Source organism: Theobroma cacao, chromosome 5, assembly GCF_000208745.1.
Source record: "Theobroma cacao cultivar B97-61/B2 chromosome 5, Criollo_cocoa_genome_V2, whole genome shotgun sequence".
Classification (NCBI taxonomy): domain Eukaryota; kingdom Viridiplantae; phylum Streptophyta; class Magnoliopsida; order Malvales; family Malvaceae; genus Theobroma; species Theobroma cacao.
The window spans coordinates 30,792,221-30,810,169 of record NC_030854.1 but is presented as its reverse complement, the minus strand read 5'-3'; the positions used below and the strand labels follow the sequence as shown (position 1 = coordinate 30,810,169).

General features: G+C 34.9%; 3 protein-coding genes, 1 long non-coding RNA gene and 1 other non-coding gene across 6 annotated transcripts; 3 read left to right on the top strand and 2 right to left on the bottom strand.

The window, feature by feature from the left end:
- On the top strand, positions 830–8,696 carry LOC18599395 (protein TRIGALACTOSYLDIACYLGLYCEROL 3, chloroplastic). 2 transcript variants are annotated; one of them, XM_018121585.1, is made up of 10 exons: positions 830–1,428; positions 2,121–2,249; positions 4,030–4,125; positions 4,249–4,326; positions 4,428–4,489; positions 4,638–4,713; positions 5,051–5,158; positions 6,835–6,922; positions 7,090–7,174; positions 8,180–8,696. In XM_018121585.1, exons 1-9 carry the CDS (start codon positions 1,228–1,230, stop codon positions 7,131–7,133), a joined length of 882 nt encoding a protein of 293 aa, XP_017977074.1. In that variant the 5' UTR covers positions 830–1,227; the 3' UTR covers positions 7,134–7,174; positions 8,180–8,696. The 2 variants fall into 2 exon arrangements, with proteins under 2 accessions (XP_017977074.1, XP_007029408.2); XM_007029346.2 differs by having other exon boundaries at positions 835–1,428; positions 6,835–7,010.
- LOC18599394 lies at positions 9,202–10,561 on the bottom strand. Its single transcript, XR_001928116.1, has 3 exons — positions 9,875–10,561; positions 9,645–9,716; positions 9,202–9,521 (listed from the first exon to the last, which is right to left on the bottom strand). It is a non-coding gene; the product is annotated as an uncharacterized LOC18599394 (long non-coding RNA).
- LOC18599393 (leucine-rich repeat receptor-like protein CLAVATA2) lies at positions 11,592–14,408 on the bottom strand. The gene has a single exon (XM_007029343.2). The coding sequence runs from the start codon at positions 14,010–14,012 to the stop codon at positions 11,814–11,816; it is 2,199 nt and encodes a 732-aa protein (XP_007029405.2). The 5' UTR covers positions 14,013–14,408; the 3' UTR covers positions 11,592–11,813.
- On the top strand, positions 14,906–16,804 carry LOC18599392 (scopoletin glucosyltransferase). Its single transcript, XM_007029342.2, has one exon. The coding sequence runs from the start codon at positions 15,172–15,174 to the stop codon at positions 16,624–16,626; it is 1,455 nt and encodes a 484-aa protein (XP_007029404.2). The 5' UTR covers positions 14,906–15,171; the 3' UTR covers positions 16,627–16,804.
- TRNAN-GUU lies at positions 16,746–16,819 on the top strand. Its single transcript has one exon. It is a non-coding gene; the product is annotated as a tRNA-Asn (tRNA).

Below are 17,949 nucleotides of genomic sequence, written 5' to 3'. Positions count from 1 at the left end.
ACAGCGTACCCTAATTTCCAAACGATCCGTTGGGCTTTTGGGATGTTTTGTGAGTGAGTTAATGGGCTTGAAGTGGGGCCCATATGCAGAATTAGCAAGCCCATCAAGTATCGGCAGTGTCACTCAATTAGAGCAGGGGTGCATAGTCTATATATTACAGCAGCTTTCTAAAGTTTGAAAACTTTTTTATTTTTAATAAAACAATCTTCTCATACTAATTTATTGAAAGAATAACTTTACCATTAACATATAACTTACAAAAAAAAAGGGAAATATCAGTGGAGTAAAATCTCCATCCTCTTTCACCGCAAAGAATTTATATTTATAACTCAAATAAGAAAAATAAAAATCAAGAACAAACCCATAATTAACCAGACAATCAGTATAACTCATTGTAAAAATTGTGATGTATAAATCATTTTATGCAATCTCATGTACAAATTCCAAATAAAATCTACAAAACATATAATTTTAAATATATTATTTTCAATTTTTTATATTATTAATAACATTTATACATTTTTTACAAATCTAATGTATGCATATTTTTCTTTTTTAATCACTAACATCAATTTTTTATAATTATTTTTATTGCATCAAATTCCAATTCTCAAATGTCATTTCAAACAATATTTATCAAAAATTAATGTATTTTAAAATACTTTAATTTTTTAAAATTATACAAAATTTTGAAATTTCTCACCTAAATGCACTCTTAAAAGATTTAAGTGTTTGAAAAAAATAAAAATCAGACTACTTGATTGTTCAAATTGAGAAGTTGGTATCCAATTTATATTCCTCGGTATCTTCCACCATTGAATCAGGAACCCAAATTCACATGACAATAGAAACGAGTAGACATGCTCCCACCGACCGCCAGTCCAAGGCGCACGCTTTTCACGCTTCCTATATAAGGACCTTTTTTCCTTCCCATGGTTCCTGTCTTTCTCTTCTGTTCAAAGAATAGGTTAAATTTTTGGCTCTTTTATTCCAAACCGAATTCCTACTTCAAGTTTGGAGTTTTTTTAATCAATTAACTCATCTGGGTATCTTTCAAAATTCACAAATTCATTCGTTTCCTATGGTTTTTTGGCTTAATGAACCGATCTGCGTCATCTCCAGAATCACTGATTTTCAATACCCAGATTTCCTGTTCAAACTCTCTTTGAAAATTTCAGTTTCAAAGTAGCCAAATTCAATTATTTTTTTCGTTTCGCTTAAAAAACAATGGCGAGTACGGTTTTTTTATCAAGCTCGTTGGGGTTATTTACTTCAGCGACATCAAGTAAAAATTGTGATTTGGGTACGAAAAGAAGCAAATGTTGTTGGTTTAATAAGAAGAGGAAGGAGCAAAAAAATGTTATTTGTGCTTGTGTGGCACCTCCTAGGAACTTGGGACGTGATGGATTCTCTGGAAGCAAATTGACTGTAAATATTTCTGCTATCCCCATTTGTTAGTTTCTGCATTTTTTTTGGTTTCTGTTGTTTTACAGTTCTTTCTTGAATTTAATTGAATGTTTTTGGAAATTTCTTTAGGTTGACTTAAAAAATTGTGCAGTTCAGCTGAGTGGATTGTGTTTGATTGCTAACAGTGTCTTTGCATATGTCATTGATCTTGCAATTACTTTCTTTTCTTTTTTTTTTTTCCTTTTTTGCTTTCAAATTGTTTACATCCAAATTTATGCATACTCTTTCTTTCTGCGATCGAACTGTGTAAATATCCAACATGTTTTGCATTTTACAGATTTTTAGGCTCTATTTGCTTTTTCTTTTAGCTTTTGCTTCCAAAAAATAAAATAAAATAAAAGCCGAATGATTTATGATTATAAATGAACGAATAACTAAATGCAATACCACTTCTATCATAATTGTTTTATATACAAGTAAAAATATGCATTTTGTTCTCCAGAAAAACTACAGTTTTAATGTTTAATTATTTAAAATATTATTGCTTTAGTATCCTAATGTGCTTTCTGCTTTTGGAAGCAAAAAGCAAATAGCAAATGCAACAACTAAATGGAAGCTTAAGAACTTGAGAACTTGATTTAGATTAATTATTTTTATTTCTTATTTTTAATTTTCAAGTTTTAACATGGTGATTTGCATGGTTATGTTTTCAGGAATCATCTAAATCTGAGAATTTGAGCAAGGAAGTGAAGAATGAGAACGGCTCTGATGTTCTCATTGAATGTCGAAACGTGTACAAGTCATTTGGAGAAAAGCATATCTTGCAAGGTGTGAGCTTCAAGGTGATTTTTGTGGCTCTAAATATGTTTTCTTTTATTTTAGGGATGCTTGGATTGCATATGGATAGATACTTATGGCTTGGACTGCATGAGGGTGATTTCAAGTTATTAGATGTTTTTAAAAAATTCCTGATTGACATTTTCTTTTGCGGAAAAAAAAGGGGGGGTTAGGGGAGCTCAAACAATTTTTTTAACGAATTATTTCTGGGTGAGAGTGAATCTTGGTACATGTTTTGGGCTTCTACATGCTATAGAAGAGTGAAAAGCATTTGCAGCTAGTGACGCATGCCATCATATCACTTCTCAAACCAGTGCATAAGATGACCTCAAGTGGTATATTACCATGTTAGACCTCATAATTTTCCTGCCATTCTCTTATCTTCTCCAGAATGAAGTTTTTATATTCTGTCACGAGTAAAGAACATATTTCTTTCATTTTCAGTTCCCTATTAGGAAAAGAATTTGAGTTTCTGTTTCATTTTCTCTTTCTTTTCTGATTATTGATTCTAGTTTTTAGCTGCAATAGAGATTTGAAAGAAACTAGTTTTAGTTGAGTTGAGATGATAATACTTTTCAGTGATTCTTTAAAGACCATTGTTCCATTTGGGTGTGTGGTTTTAAATTTTACTAGTTCTGTCTGTGTCATCTTCCTGTCCAACTGTCCTATATTGTAGCTCATACAATCTTTCATTATTGGTGTCCTCTCATTAGTGGATAAAACATTGGCATGATTACAATTATTTTTCCATAATCTATGATGCTTAGACTTGACATATTTGGCTGAGTATTTGTATTGACACAACTCAATGTGGACAAGCATATGGGATCTGTGTCAGACATGGCTGACACTGTTGGGGAGACAACTTATGACTCCATTGGGGTTCCGATGGCAATTTTCTGCCGAGCTTATTGACAGCTTTGATTGGTGTTCTAGTAGGTGTGCCTTGGTTGTCCTAATCCTTGATGTCCTTCAATCATGGTCGGCATGAGCTTAACTTTTGATGTTTCTTGTAGAAGTTTATATGTGAAAAGCTGGAAAAGTGGTACAATTCAAATGAAGCTTTCTGATAGCATATGCTTCATCTGAAAGATGTGGTTTTTTAAAAGATAGAGAGTCAAAGAATATGTCATATCATATGCCATGTGGTGTAAGGTTTCATTAATTTGGGTTCAGTAATGAGAGTTGGACTCTTGGTCTGCATTGCATCTAAGCCACTTGTCTATCTCAAACTGGACTGGACAAACTCCCTTGAGTGATGTGAGGACTGCCCACTTTATGAGCACCATGCTGCTCACAACATAAGCATGTTAACCTTTACTCATGGACACCATAAGGCTTGGCCCAACCATAGCTGACCCCATTGAGCCATAGACAGAATTTATTCGTTGAATTTGTAAGTAACATATCAGCCATAACTCTTGGTGGCATCTCACATTATTTATACCAACTATTTGTTTCCAGTTTAATGGTTTTAGATGTATATCTTGTTCTAGTATTGTATGACATGTCTATGTACTCATAATCCTAATTTTGGATCCTTTTTGACAACTCCCACCATGTCAAAAAATTTGAAAAAATAGGCGAGTCAGATACTAAGACATATTGTGTCAGATACTCATATCCTAGTCTGAGCAACGTAGGTCAGAATCATTCCTTGAGTATGATAGTTGCTGAATTTTTTTTTTAAATAATTCACATAATTTTTTTTTGGTGTTATGTTGTAGTATTCTTTTTTAAAATTCTTTTTCTGTTTTTATATGCTAACATTTCCCTGATCAATAGATTAGGCATGGTGAAGCTGTTGGAATTATTGGTCCTTCTGGAACTGGGAAATCTACAATTCTGAAGATTATTGCTGGACTTCTTGCTCCAGACAAGGTGGCTCATTGCATATTGAGTCTGGTTTCATATTTTTGCTAATCATTTTTGCGCAATTATGTTGTACATTGATCTATTATTACTTGGTTACATATATAGAGAATGCATAATTCTTATGTGCAGGGAGAGGTTTATGTTCGAGGCAGAAAAAGATCAGGTTTAATCAGTGATGATGAGATATCTGGTCTTCGAATTGGACTGGTAAAAATTCTATTTAAACTCTGAAAAAACTGAATTGGCAGGTTTCAAGGATAATTTATTTGTGGTATGATCCATCTGTCTATGTACTTTTTTGTTAACAGGTTTTTCAGAGTGCGGCACTTTTCGATTCTTTGACTGTTCGTGAAAATGTTGGTTTCCTTTTGTAAGAGACAGTATATATTTTTCTTAGATATCCTATACACATTTTTGTCCTCAGTATCGAGGGGCCTATGCTTTGACCTAACTTCCTTTTTCCTAAATAAAAAAACTTATAAAGTTGGTTGATGACTTTTTGTCTATTAATTGCTTAGATATGAACATTCGGGAATGCCTGACGAACAAATCTCAAAGCTTGTGACAGAGAACTTGGCTGCTGTTGGTTTGAAGGTATGCCAGCATTTCCAATTTCTTTGCCTGGAAAGAAGAGAATGCTAATTAGTATTCCCAACTTTAAAAAAAAAAAAATTGCTTGATTTAGTTAGTATGTAGCTAATATTTTAAGGTCTTATAATGATGTATTTCAACATAATGAAGTCTATTTAAATTTCTTTTTCATTGTTAGTTTGATTCCTGCTGAACATCAATTCTCATATGCTATCTGTGCTTATTAATGCTTTTAGCAGTATGATGTATATCTTCTCTTCCATCACCTTCTTTTGCAATGTGAACGCATGTACCTTCTAGTTTCCCGCTGATGCCAAGTCTAACTTAATGTTCTCTTCAGGGAGTTGAGGACAGGTTACCTTCTGAGTTGTCTGGAGGAATGAAAAAAAGAGTTGCTTTAGCTCGTTCCATAATTTGTGATATCACCAAAGAAGCAATTGAGCCCGAGGTATGATAAATTCCTCTCTGGAATGCTGCTTAACTTTCATTAAATGGATGATGGAGCTTTTGTAGTAATCCTTTGTAATTTTGATAAAAAATTTTCATCATTGTACAGCTGACTCATTTAGACGTCTTAAGGTAAACTTATAGATGGTCTTCCAAACCAAATTAATGGCACCATAGGAAAGTGGACTTTCAACTAGCATCCGGTTGATTCTGTTTGCTTTCAGATTTTAATCCTGAACCCTAGGAACATGAAATTTAGTCTGCTTGTTCCACTTTGCGTATAATCTGGCTTGCTCACCTCCTTTTCTTCCAGTTTGTGCAGAGGAGTTGATGATTTATAAAATCAGTTATCGTTTGATCTGTCATATGTTTCACTAGCAATAACTGCAAGTTATTTTCAAGTCTTAATCTGTAGTTTTCTATCTCTCTGTCTCCAATCCATCTATCTATTCATCCTCTGCCCTCCTCTGTTCTACTTTTCAATTTATTTTAATAGTTTCATTTCATCCTCATGATTTGAAGGTAGATAACTAATGAAGAAAGCTGCAAATTTGAACTTTCTCATGAATTTATTATGTGGTAATGTCTATATGCTGAATTATACGCTGCAGGTTTAGAATCTTTCTTTTTTTTATAGATGTTGCTGTTTCTTTTGGCCTTTATTCTGGTATTCTTACCAGTTGACTAGAGAGATCTACATTAGTGGATAGAAATATTTTGAAAATTGTGGTTTGATCTAAGCCATAGCGTTAACTGAGTTGCTTAAAACTCCTTATGCTTGCAAGATTCAGTAGAACGTCCAAATGGTTTGGCAACTAATAATGATTTATTATTCTAAGTATCATCTGATTAGTGTTCATTTTATCTTCTATAAGGATACAAATTGCAGAAGGCCAGTAAAAGACTTCAGTCAAAGTAGAATAATTAAGAGAAAGCAAGTTGTTATTGTTTTATGTGCACGAGTTATGGGGTAATTTATAGCTCATTGGCAACTTTGCTCCTGAAATGAGGTCCTATGTATTAATTTGTTTTATATTGGAGTTAGGTCATATCCTGACTGTGGGTCTTCTCTCTGTGAATTGTGAGGGGCTGGTAGAAAATGTCAAAGCAAGTAGCTTGGAGACCTATGCAAGTTATCTTATCTTAATGTAGTCTACATTTCTGTAGAAAATATTATGCTTATATATTGTTGCCTCAACGTAGAACGTGTCTCCAAGATATGCTTACTCTTGCTTATATGTGCCTCTTCAAATTTGCTCATTTTTTTTCCTCTTCTTTATTCTTTTATATGGTAGGAGAGCTTATACTTTAGCTTAGGTGCTTTACATTGAGTTATGCCCCTTTAAGTTTATCATTCTAAGTGCATTCTTTTGGTTACTTATCATAGAAAGTAAACAAGAACCATGCTCCTTGACCGTACTCGGAAGGGAGAGTATTACAAAATGTTGAGTTCCAATGTTTAAGCAAGTAATGCAATGAGAAGTTTTTAATTTCTCCTAAATGTATTATTATACTCAATTGAGCCAGCTATTACTTTATACCTAATGTGCAATTGATTTCATTCAGCCCTGGGTTTGGTGGGTACCACCAGAAAAAAAATGGCTATGTTAGTGTTCTTTGTCTATAAAATTGAGTTTCTTGCTCTCTAATTTGTAACTCTTTTTTGCTTCTGGACAGGTGCTTTTATATGATGAACCGACAGCTGGGCTTGATCCAATTGCATCGACGGTGGTTGAAGATCTTATCCGCTCTGTACATACGAAGGGTGAGGATGCGCTAGGAAAACCTGGAAAGATTGCATCTTACGTGGTTGTTACTCATCAACATAGTACCATTAGAAGAGCTGTTGACAGGTTTTCTGAGATCATGATGTTGTATTGCTTTTGTTAGATGTGGGATGCCCTACTCAAAGAATCTCTTCTCTACTTATAGGTTATTGTTTCTTCATGAGGGGAAGGTTGTCTGGCAAGGAATGACTGATGAATTCACAACGTCAACCAATCCAATTGTTCAACAGGTAATGATTGAAACTAGTTGCAATGAACTAGGAAAAAAAATAAAAAAACACTGGTTGGTGGAACACTCGAATATTCTTTTTAATAAAATACTTAGATTCCTTTTGTTAAGTGTGCCATTTTGCTTCTGAAATCTAAAGCAAAGGCATGTCTAGATATATAAATAAACTATGTTTTTGAATAATTTAAAATAAAAAATTAATTGAATACGAAATGCATGATTTTATTGTTACATGGAACAATTGTGGTTAAATATGTTACAATTTAAATAGTTTGCTCATTTTAACTTTTTAGTTTTTACTATATGCTTTTGCATTTTAGTAACTTTGGAGGAAACAAAAAATAAGTAGTAAAGGCTACAATTAACTGAAGCTTGTGGTTTTTTGCCTCAAAATGCCTTCAAAATTTAAGTGATTTAAAACAAACCAAAAGATAGGGTTTGCACATTTTTCTTTTGAGGACTGCTAATTAATACAAATATGTATCTGCCAGAGGGTACTCTCATGCACACAGACACATGCATAAGCAAGGTGTGCATGAGTGCACATGCACATAGGGTAATTGTCCTACTAACACTTATAAAGAGACAAGTCCTTTTTAGATCATAGAATATGGTGTTAATTTAATTGATATACTCTGCTTTAGGAATTTTTATACAGCTGAGCTTGTCAGTTCTTAATGCCTGTATTCCCACATATAAACTACTTGTTTCAAGTCTTGTTTTTCGCTTTCGTTGCCTTACTCGTAGTTGCCTTTTTCCTTTGCTCATGTTGATCAACTTTTGATTGGTGGAACAGGGGTCAAGCTTTGTTTATCTAATATTGCTATTGTTATGTTCATAATTACCTCTCTTGCTCTCTCTTTCCATGACCAGTAAGGGCAGTTGGTTTAGTATCTACTTATGTAGATGCAGCATGTTTAGATGAATTGAAACATGCAAACTTTACATATTTACCAACTTCAAAATGATCTAATCTCATTGCCACACCTTGTTCCCATATTTTCAGTTTGCATCTGGTAGTCTGGATGGTCCAATCAGATATTAGAGCTCATACAAAGGTTTTTGGAGATTGAATATGGTCATTGACTGTCTGCTGCTACTGAAGTTGCTAGATAGGGATCCTCAGGAAAATAAGTCAAATGGCACATAAAAATTTTGGCTTCAACAAGAAACCTTTGAGCTGTTCTATACAATTGTTGACCTCAGGGAGAAATTTTGGCTTTGTTTTTACATTGTGCAGGCCAACCTTGATTTATAAGTGCCCCCTTCGACAATGTTGTTGTAGATCAGGATAGATCTAATCATCAAACTTACAATTATTCTTTTTGTTTCTTTTGTTTTCTCCGAAGATTTACCATCTAATTCTCCCTTTTAAGGGTCTTGGGTGGTGAGGGTTGCTTGGTTACAGGTTTAGCTCTAGAATTGTGAAATTGGCCCTTTATGTTGAGCCTTATTGGCTATTAACCATTGTAGGAAAAGAAAGCCGATTTGTGAAAGCTGTTGCGTCACCTTTTTTCCCTTTATTAAAGGCTATATTTCATTTGCATGTAAATGTTGTTTAACACGCGGTATTAGTTCCAGTAGATACTTTCTATTCCCGGGGATCCCTGCCTTGTCATGATGGACTGACCATAGTATTTCCTTAGCTACACCTTGAACATCTCACACGAGGACGAAGCTTACAAGTACCCATCTTATGCCTTTGGATTATTAAAATTTTCAACAAAGGAAGAAAAGAAACACCCTGTACAGGAAAATGATGAAATAGAAAGAATCCTTTTTTGGGTACATTATGAAACAGAATTGAATGATGGGAACTAGTATAATTCATTTATACCCTTTATTCAATGGTGGGAATTTGAATGCATTATGCGTAAGGATTCACAGAATTTAAGGCAAGATCATGTTTATATGCATGATCATCTTCATACACCTTTGCTTGGTACCAAAAAGAATAAGATTAATCGACCTTATCAGAAGTTTCAAGCATAGAAATTGTAGAGGGCAGTAGCCAATTCACAACTCAAATGAAAGGAAAAGCATTGAAATGTTACATTCCATAAAACCCAAGCTCCCCTCTCGGGCTTCTAAACGTGCACAAGACCAAGACTCGACAATGACAAAACAGCAACCACTGACAGCAATTAACAAGACCAAATTCTAGCCATTAAAACACAGCAGCAAAACCCTGGAAAAGGTTCTGCCAAAGCAATGGCTGTCTTATTATATATTAAGATACATATACATATGGACCTTTTCCTCTTTTTCATTTGCAGCTGCAGTTTGAGAATCCGCACTGTTTGCACTCGTTCTCAGCTCCAAACCTTTCCTCGGGCCCCTCATACGACCTGCCAATAATGGTCATAAGAATCAAGAAATCTGATTGAATAGTAATTGGAAGAAGAAAAATATATGGTTAAAGACCATAATTTTGGCATGAATGCATGTCTATGACTATAATTCCAGCATACATTTTCATTGTGGCAACTCCGGAGACAAAGGTCTCAGTGGTGGTCTTTTCTAAGTATCCCAAGTCAGGATACCTGTTCATAACATGACAAAAATATACATCAGTCTTCTCAAATTTCATTGTCCAAAACCCTACATTATTCAAATGCATGCAACCGTGTGTGTGTGCATATATATATATATATATATATATAGGAAATCATAAAAATAAGAAAATAAATAAAATTTTCACCCAATGGAGCCACCACCGCAGCAATCTCCACAGCAAGACATTTTGTGAAGCAGACGATCGAGAAATGAGAGAAGCTTTTACTATGAATTTGATTACGCAAGTCCCAAGTACATCCCAGGTTGAGCAATGGACCGCTATTTATGATTGAGGGTGAGGAAAGGAAGATTGGATGTTCATCGTACATGTGGCAAAATCATATGCTTGATGGCGTTGGTGTATAATCTTTTTGCTTTCGGCCATTCGTTTTTTGTGACAGTATCAAGTAAAGGGCAATGTATTAACCCCTTCTCAGTTCCAAGAAGACAGAGAATCTTGGTTTGGTTAACGTTATGAAATGATACAAACAAGAAGAAATAAGTAAAGAAAATGGATGGAAAAAGTTGTAAGACTATTGGTGTTGGTGCTTTCTTCCCTCCCAGGATACAATCTTTGGGTAGCAAACTCTTGCACCCCAAATCCCAATTTAGAATGAAAAGCATATATTCACCAATTACCCCCATTGATCAGGCAACTAGGACCTTTCTTCTGGGATTACTTAAAATATTTTTCTTACGTGTCTTAAGTAAGAAGGATCATTGTGGATATAAATAGGAAATTAAGGCCAATTATTTAAAACCTTTATGCTGTGGGCCTTAAATCATCTTCTACCACTGATAGTGCAGTAAGGTTTTGTTATTATAGCTAAGGAGTTGGTTCATAATTCTCTTCGAAGTTTTATCTTTCTTTAACTTTCTGTTACTGTTGTCTTTCTTTTCTTTGAGTCAATTCTCTCATTTTAAAAGGAGCTTGTTTGTTCATTATTTTTGGATAGCCCCTACGAGATTCTTGCTTCTTATAGTGGTATCAACTTTTGGAATTTATAGTTTGGAAAGAATAGATTGGTTTAAGGGAAGTAAAGAGATTTAAAACCTACTCAACCTGTTTAAAGAGAGGTAGTAAAAGTTTTTTTTTTTTTTTGAAAGGTATTACAAGTTAATGTTATGTTTGTTTTAGGGCATTACAACGAGAAACTTATTGGATATTTAATATTTGTACAAAGATTTGTTTTGCCAATCAATCTTCTCTTCATCACTAAGAAAGAAGAAATTTGGCTTTGGGGCATGAAGAACAGTCTTAAAGGCTATGATGCCTCTAGAATACAAGAAAGCTTCAAAACTCTCCATTCTCCAAGCAGTTGTGCAAATGGTTCCATGGAAGAGTTCTTTATATACTTGATGAATACAGTCTTTTTATAAGACAACCCTTGGAGAACAAATGCAGCATTTCCATCAATGGTTAAGCATTGATAAACAATAATAACTTTTCAGAATTGTATTCATTTAATTTATGAAAACTAAAATGGCAATCACCAATATCAAGTACTTGCTCTACCAAGATTACTTAAAGAACTTCTTCCTTTCTAATGTGGAGTGAATAAACCCACCAACGTTCTGAACTACCAACACCATTAGGATGACATATTCAAAATCAAGTCATCTTTTCCCCTCACTAATCTACTTATAGAACTCTACGGGGGAATGGGATGCTTAAATTTGAACCCAGGAAGTGGGAACTATCATAAATGACCAGTTATTAGCTAAAAGGAGGAGAAAAGGTTTTAAAAAGGGCATACATAAGTCTTCTAAGCCCTTTGACTTCTCTTTGATGATAAAAACAGAAGGTTTTTGTTTCATCTCAAAAGATTGCAGTTCCACAGGTATTTAAGAGAACAAGTTCATGAATCAAACGAGAATCTAATCATTGACATCAAGCCATTAAATCTTAACAGATAGAAGCTGTCATACATAGAAGTGTAAGATTAAATATTACCGGATAAAGAGAATCTGATCTTTGAGATGTCATACCTTCTAATGTTTTGAGCATGAGTTTAAATCTCAGTAAGAAAAGTAGCCCCCTAAAGTAGAGAAATGTAAATGTACAGAAGAAAGCCTTCACTGCATTAAAATTTTGTCTGGAGGATGTAACTCCTTGCTCGAGCAGAACAAAAGAGAGCCACAACACCAAAATAGAAACTAACAAAAGCACTTACACAGAACACCCAAACCAATATTGGTCCCTCAACTTCTTCAAATGTCCTCCCAGGCACCACAGTGGGGCTTGCTCTGTAACACCCGTCACCAGAGGACTCCACACACAAATCAGGATTACCAGCAAATGCTCCTGGGAATCTCTGATATCCCTGGTTATCAGGAACAGATCCTGAAAAACTGTTATATGATAAATTCAAGAATACCAGATCTTTAAGGGTTGAGATGTTTGCAGGGATCTGGCCGGATAAGGAATTATGTGACAAATCCAGGACCCTTAAGTTCCACATTTTCTCCAAACTTGGAAGCTCACCATCGAGAAAATTATAAGATAAATTCAGATATTCCAATCCTTCTACTTCAAATAGAACATCTGGAATCTCACCGCGTAACAAGTTATCAGACAAGTCAATTCCAACTGTTGAAGACACCTTGTAGTTGAAGCTTAATTCACTACTATCAATGACCATGACAGAAATTTTTATCTCAGCATTTCTCATTGCAATAAATGGTTCTTTAGGTGCTCTATCACTGTTTCCACTGTTATTGTGGAAGCTAATGTTGAAGCTAACATCTGGTATGACACCTGAGAATTTGTTCCCAGATAAATCGATCATCTGGATTGCTCCAAAAGTGAATAGCCAGCTGGATATATTCCCACTGAATTTGTTCTGAGCTAGGGAGAGATACTTGAGGTTTGACCATTTGGTAATTGCATCGTTCAGTGCTCCAGAGAGGTTGTTGGAGCTCAAATCTACAATCTCTAGTGATTTTAACCCTGCCAAGGTTAGTGGGATTTCACCAGAAATCTTGTTGTGGCTTACATCCAATATCTTCAAGCTATCCAATGCATCAAGCTCAGGTTGAAGTTCACCAGAAATATTGTTGTTATTGAGCATCAGTGCAAGCAACTGAAAACACCCAACGATGTCTAATGGAATTGAACCTGATAAGGAGTTGTGCGACAGATCAATTACTTGAAGATAAGTCAACTTTCCAATCCGTGCTGGAATTGCCCCTGTAAGGAGATTATGAGAAAGAAACAATGCTTGCAAACTCTTCAGCTCGGTGATCCTCAATGGGATTTTACCAGAAAAGTGATTGTGAGAGAGGTCCAGAAGAACAAGGCCTGATTTTTCTGTTGCCTCTGCAATTTTGCTTGGAACAGGACCTGATAAATCATTGAAACTCAAGTCCAACACAAGCAACTTTTCTGTAAACACAAGTCTCGGAGATAACCCATAGCTCAGGTGATTAAATGATAGATTAAGGTGCGTCAATGCTTCCAGTGAGGCAATACAAGTAGGTATTCCTCCCACAAGAGAATTGTTAGCCAATATCATAACTGTAAGACTCTGAGTAGAAGCAGAAAAACAAGGCAAAGTACCAGATAACCGATTCGAAGCAAGATTAAGAAACTCCAGTGACTGATAATACTCATGAATATTGCCTGATAAATGATTGTCTCCAAGATCCAAGTGCTTCAAAGACTTCAAGTAAAACACGCTTTCAGGTATCTCCCCATGAAAGGAATTCGAACTCAAATCAAGTTTTTCCAGATTGCTGGAAAAATTACCAATCCACCATGGCAAAACACCACCCAGTTCTCGGTTTGCATTCAACACAAGTTCTGTTAATTGTCTAAGCCTCATGATATCATCAGGTAGAACCCCACTAAAGCTATTGTGACTAAGGTCAAGAGTCTTAAGACTACCCAACGAACCAAAACACGTTGGAATCGTGCCATTGAAGTTATTCTGAGACAATTTCAAGTATTCAAGAAATGACAGTTCACATAAGCCAGGGTGCACTTTACCGGACAAATTCATGTTAGCCAAGTTCACAGAAACAACCCGACCGGTCCGGTTTTCACAAGAAATACCGGTCCAGTTGGTGCAGTTTGACCCAACCCAGGTTTCTAAGCTCTGGCCAGGGTCTTTAACCGATGACCTGAACAATAATAGTGAGGCTTTGTCTTCTGGGTCAAGATCAAAACACTGAGACAGGTTAAAAGAACATAGTGGTAGTATTATCAAGAGCAAGAGTGGCAGTGTATGTAATTCTGAGGGTTTCCAGGGGTGAAAAACAGCAACAACCCATTTCAGCTCCATGAGTGAAAACAAACTCAGAACTAAAACTAAACTGTGAAACTACTTACAGTTATGGAAGCTAAAACATAAAACCCATTTCTTCTGATGCTCTATAAAAGGCTAAATATTTCGAGCCATGAACTAAAACTGAAGAGTAAAGAACAGCAGAGTGACAGAAGAAGAAAAGAGGGAGTTTTACAGCGATGAAAATCTGGAACCCATGTTCTTCTTCAATGGAAGTAAAGGAATTTCAACAAACCGAAAGCTGAAAAATGCATTCAGAAAGAAAGAGAGAGAGACTTACTAGTGAAAGTGGAGAATTTTTGCAGCTAAGTGGAGGCATGAGAGTATGTTTACTGAGGAATAATAAGGCAAACATTCTCTTTTTCTTTTTCTTTTTCTCTTTTTAATACACTAAAATGGGAACTAAAGTAAAATTAAAGTGGAAATCGCTTTTATTTAGTTATTCCTTTCCTTTTTCTTTTATTATTTTATTAAATAAAATATTGTTACATGTCATAAACTTTTCCTGTACTGGGCTATACACACCTTCATATCCAAAATGTTGTGGGCCTGAATAGGAAAGAGATGCAAAGTAACTAGCTCTTGTGCTGTTGTGTGTGCAAGGGCTAAACGGAATGGTAATTGGGCTGCTCCATTTGAATTCGTTATGCAGAGACTATAGGTGAAATGGATAAAGATGATGATCTTGCTGCCAGGAAAAAGTTGATTAAGACTTGGACTTAAACAAAAATAAATAGACTTCCAAGTAGATTGAGATTCCTTGCCAAGCAAGTAAAACAAATTAGTAAGTAAGTTTCACATGAGAGAAGTGTAAAACAATGAACATGGACTTGAAGTTGGAAGCTGTTTTCCTAATATTTTATTGATAAAATAAGTCAGTGACGATGGGCGGTTGTCTGTTTTATGCATTATTTAAATTAGCTATGACCTTTTCACATATCTTCCAGGGTAGTTATTAACTATAAGCATACTTGCAGTCCAAGCAAACAAATTCATGTCACCTATCAAGACATTTTCTTGTGCTTCAAGCACCTGTGTCTTTGAATGACAGTGTTTTCATTGTTTGCTTTGTGTATAAATAAGGAGCTTATTAACTTTTAATTTACTTGCCAAATCAATTTACTCCTGTCCTGTTTCTTCCCTTGAACCAAGCTAAATGGCCTCAAATTCACGCCAGCTTCATTTCATTTTCTTTCCACAACTTGCCCATGGTCACCTGATCCCAACAGTGGACATGGCTAGACTTTTTGCTATGCATGGAGTAAAGGTAACTATTGTTACTACTCCCCTTAATGCTCTTCTCTTTGCCAGCAAAATTCAAAGAGAAAAGCAATTGGGCTTTGACATTAGTACTTTGGTAATAAAATTTCCTGCATCTGAGGTAGGCCTGCCTGAAGGATGCGAGAACGTGAGTTCCATCACTTCACAAGAAATGATACCAAAGTTTCTCAAGGCCATCAATCTTTTCCAACAACCACTTGAGCGGATCCTTGAAGAGCTCCGCCCTGATTGCCTTGTGGCTGACTGGATGTTTCCATGGGCTACAGATATTGCTGGCAAGTTTGGGATCCCAAGACTGGTTTTTCATGGAACAAGCTGCTTTGCTCTTTGTGTCGTTGATACCTTAATACGCCATGAACCCTTCAAGAAGATTTCATCTGAATCTGAACCCTTTGATGTGCCTGGCCTCCCGGACCAGATAAAGATGACAAGATTGCAGCTGCCAGATTATATTAAAGATACAGCAGAAACTGAGCGGAAAAAGCTGATAGATGAAGCTATCAAATCAGAGTTGACAAGCTATGGAGTCATAGTAAATAGTTTCCACGAGCTAGAACCAGCTTACACACAACACTATTCCAAAGTTATGCGAAGGAAGGCATGGCAGGTTGGTCCTGTTTCACTCTGCAACAGGAACAACGAAGATAAAGCCGAAAGAGGAAATGCAGCCTCCATTGACAGACATGAGTGTTTAAGATGGTTAGACTCGAAGAAACCCAACTCAGTTCTCTACATATGTTTTGGAAGTATATTCAGGACTTCAGCTGCTCAGCTAAATGAGATAGCTAAGGGCCTTGAAGCTTCAGGACAGGATTTCATTTGGGTTGTAAGAAAGGTGAACGATGAAGACAAAGAAGAATGGTTGCCAGAAGGATTTGAAGAGAGGATGGAAGGGAAGGGTTTGATAATTAGGGGATGGGCGGCCCAGGTTTTGATCCTTGATCATGAAGCTGTAGGAGGGTTCATGACCCATTGTGGGTGGAACTCAACAATAGAGAGTATAACTGCTGGGGTGCCAATGGTTACTTGGCCTCTTTGTGCAGAACAGTTCTGCAACGAAAAGCTGGTTACAGAAGTTCTGAAGATTGGAGTAGATGTTGGAGCCAAAGAATGGTGCAGATGGGGAGATGATCCTAGTACAAAATTTAAAGTAATGAAGGAAGATATAGAAAGGGCAGTGAGTCGGGTAATGGTTGGTGAAGAAGCTGAGGAAATGAGAAGCCGAGCTAAGGAATTGAAAAATATGGCGAGGAAGGCTATGGAAGAAGGTGAATCATCTTACTCTGATTTGAATGCTTTGCTAGATGAATTGAGGTTGAGCTGCCCTTGACCAGACCAACATATATCAAAAATCTTTTCTTTTTAAGCCGTCACGGATTTTTTTTATCAATATTAGTATTTTTGTAGGAAAATATAGTATTGTTGGAAATAAAATAATATACATAAATAGCTGGAGTAGCTCAGTTGGTTAGAGCGTGTGGCTGTTAACCACAAGGTCGAAGGTTCAAGCCCTTCTTCTAGCGTAATTAATTTTTTTTAATTTCAATTCAATTAATTTTTTGTTAATTGATTAATCAAATTTTTTGTTAATTGACTAATTTCACATTTTTCCTTGTCAATTAAATTAATTTTTTGTTAATTGATTAATTTCACAATTTTTCTTAATTGAAATTTCCATTCAATTAATTTTTTGTTAATTGATTAATTTTTTGTTGATTAATTTCACTTGAAAAAATTAAGAAATTTGCTTAATTGATTAATATTTTCTTAATTGAAATTTCCATTCACATAATTTAGGTCTATATTTGACTTGAAATAGCATCTTTCAAGTAGACTAGTCAAAATATGCTTGGGCCATTGAGTGGACTTATTTTTTTATTGAAAATGAGATGGGTTGAGTTTGAAAATTTAAACTTATATTAGAACTAGGTCTAAATGAGTCAACCCATCTTATTAATGGGTTGGGACGAGCTAAAAAAAATAATTTTAGTTAATTTAATAATTTTATATATTTAATTATATAAAATTAATAATTTAATTATAAATGATATTGTTTATTTTATATATTTCAATGTCTTTAATTTTTACTTATTAAATTAATAAGTTTAGTTTAAATTAAAACTCACTATCTCTTTTTTTTTATGACAATGAATATTAAATAATAAATTGATAATGATTCAAACCTTGAGACATAATTCAAACAAGATTTAAATGTTTTGCTTAAAGATGAGGATTAAGAAGGACATAAATGAGTCTTGAAGTTTCTATTTATTTGGTTATATACTTATATTTATAGGATGGTAATTTGTGTTAAAGATTAAAACTTTATTTATGTAATTTATTTGCTTATTTATATTTAGTGTAATTCATTTGTTTGTAACATGTTTTTATTATTCAATTTGTGAATTAAATCATAGAATAATTTTATTAATAAGAAATTTATTGGGTAGAATTGTAAAAATGATTTAGAAAAAAAAAAGAAATGAATTGACCCAACCTGACCCATGAACTAGCAAGGCGTGAGTTGAGCTAGGATTTTGATGACCCATGTCAAAAATAAGTTAACATGACCCAACTCATATTTTCTCAATCTACAAAGATTTGGGTCAAATTAGACCGGACCAGCTCATATTAGTACCTCTATTTTCAAGTG

Coding starts and splice junctions, on each gene's coding strand:
- LOC18599395 (XM_007029346.2), top strand. CDS start 1,228: ATGGCGAGTACGGTTTTTTTATCAAGCTCGTTGGGGTTATTTACTTCA. Junction 4,126..4,248: donor GACTTCTTGCTCCAGACAAG/GTGGCTCATTGC, acceptor TCTTATGTGCAG/GGAGAGGTTTATGTTCGAGG. Junction 5,159..6,834: donor AAGAAGCAATTGAGCCCGAG/GTATGATAAATT, acceptor GCTTCTGGACAG/GTGCTTTTATATGATGAACC.
- LOC18599393 (XM_007029343.2), bottom strand. CDS start 14,012: ATGGAGCTGAAATGGGTTGTTGCTGTTTTTCACCCCTGGAAACCCTCA.
- LOC18599392 (XM_007029342.2), top strand. CDS start 15,172: ATGGCCTCAAATTCACGCCAGCTTCATTTCATTTTCTTTCCACAACTT.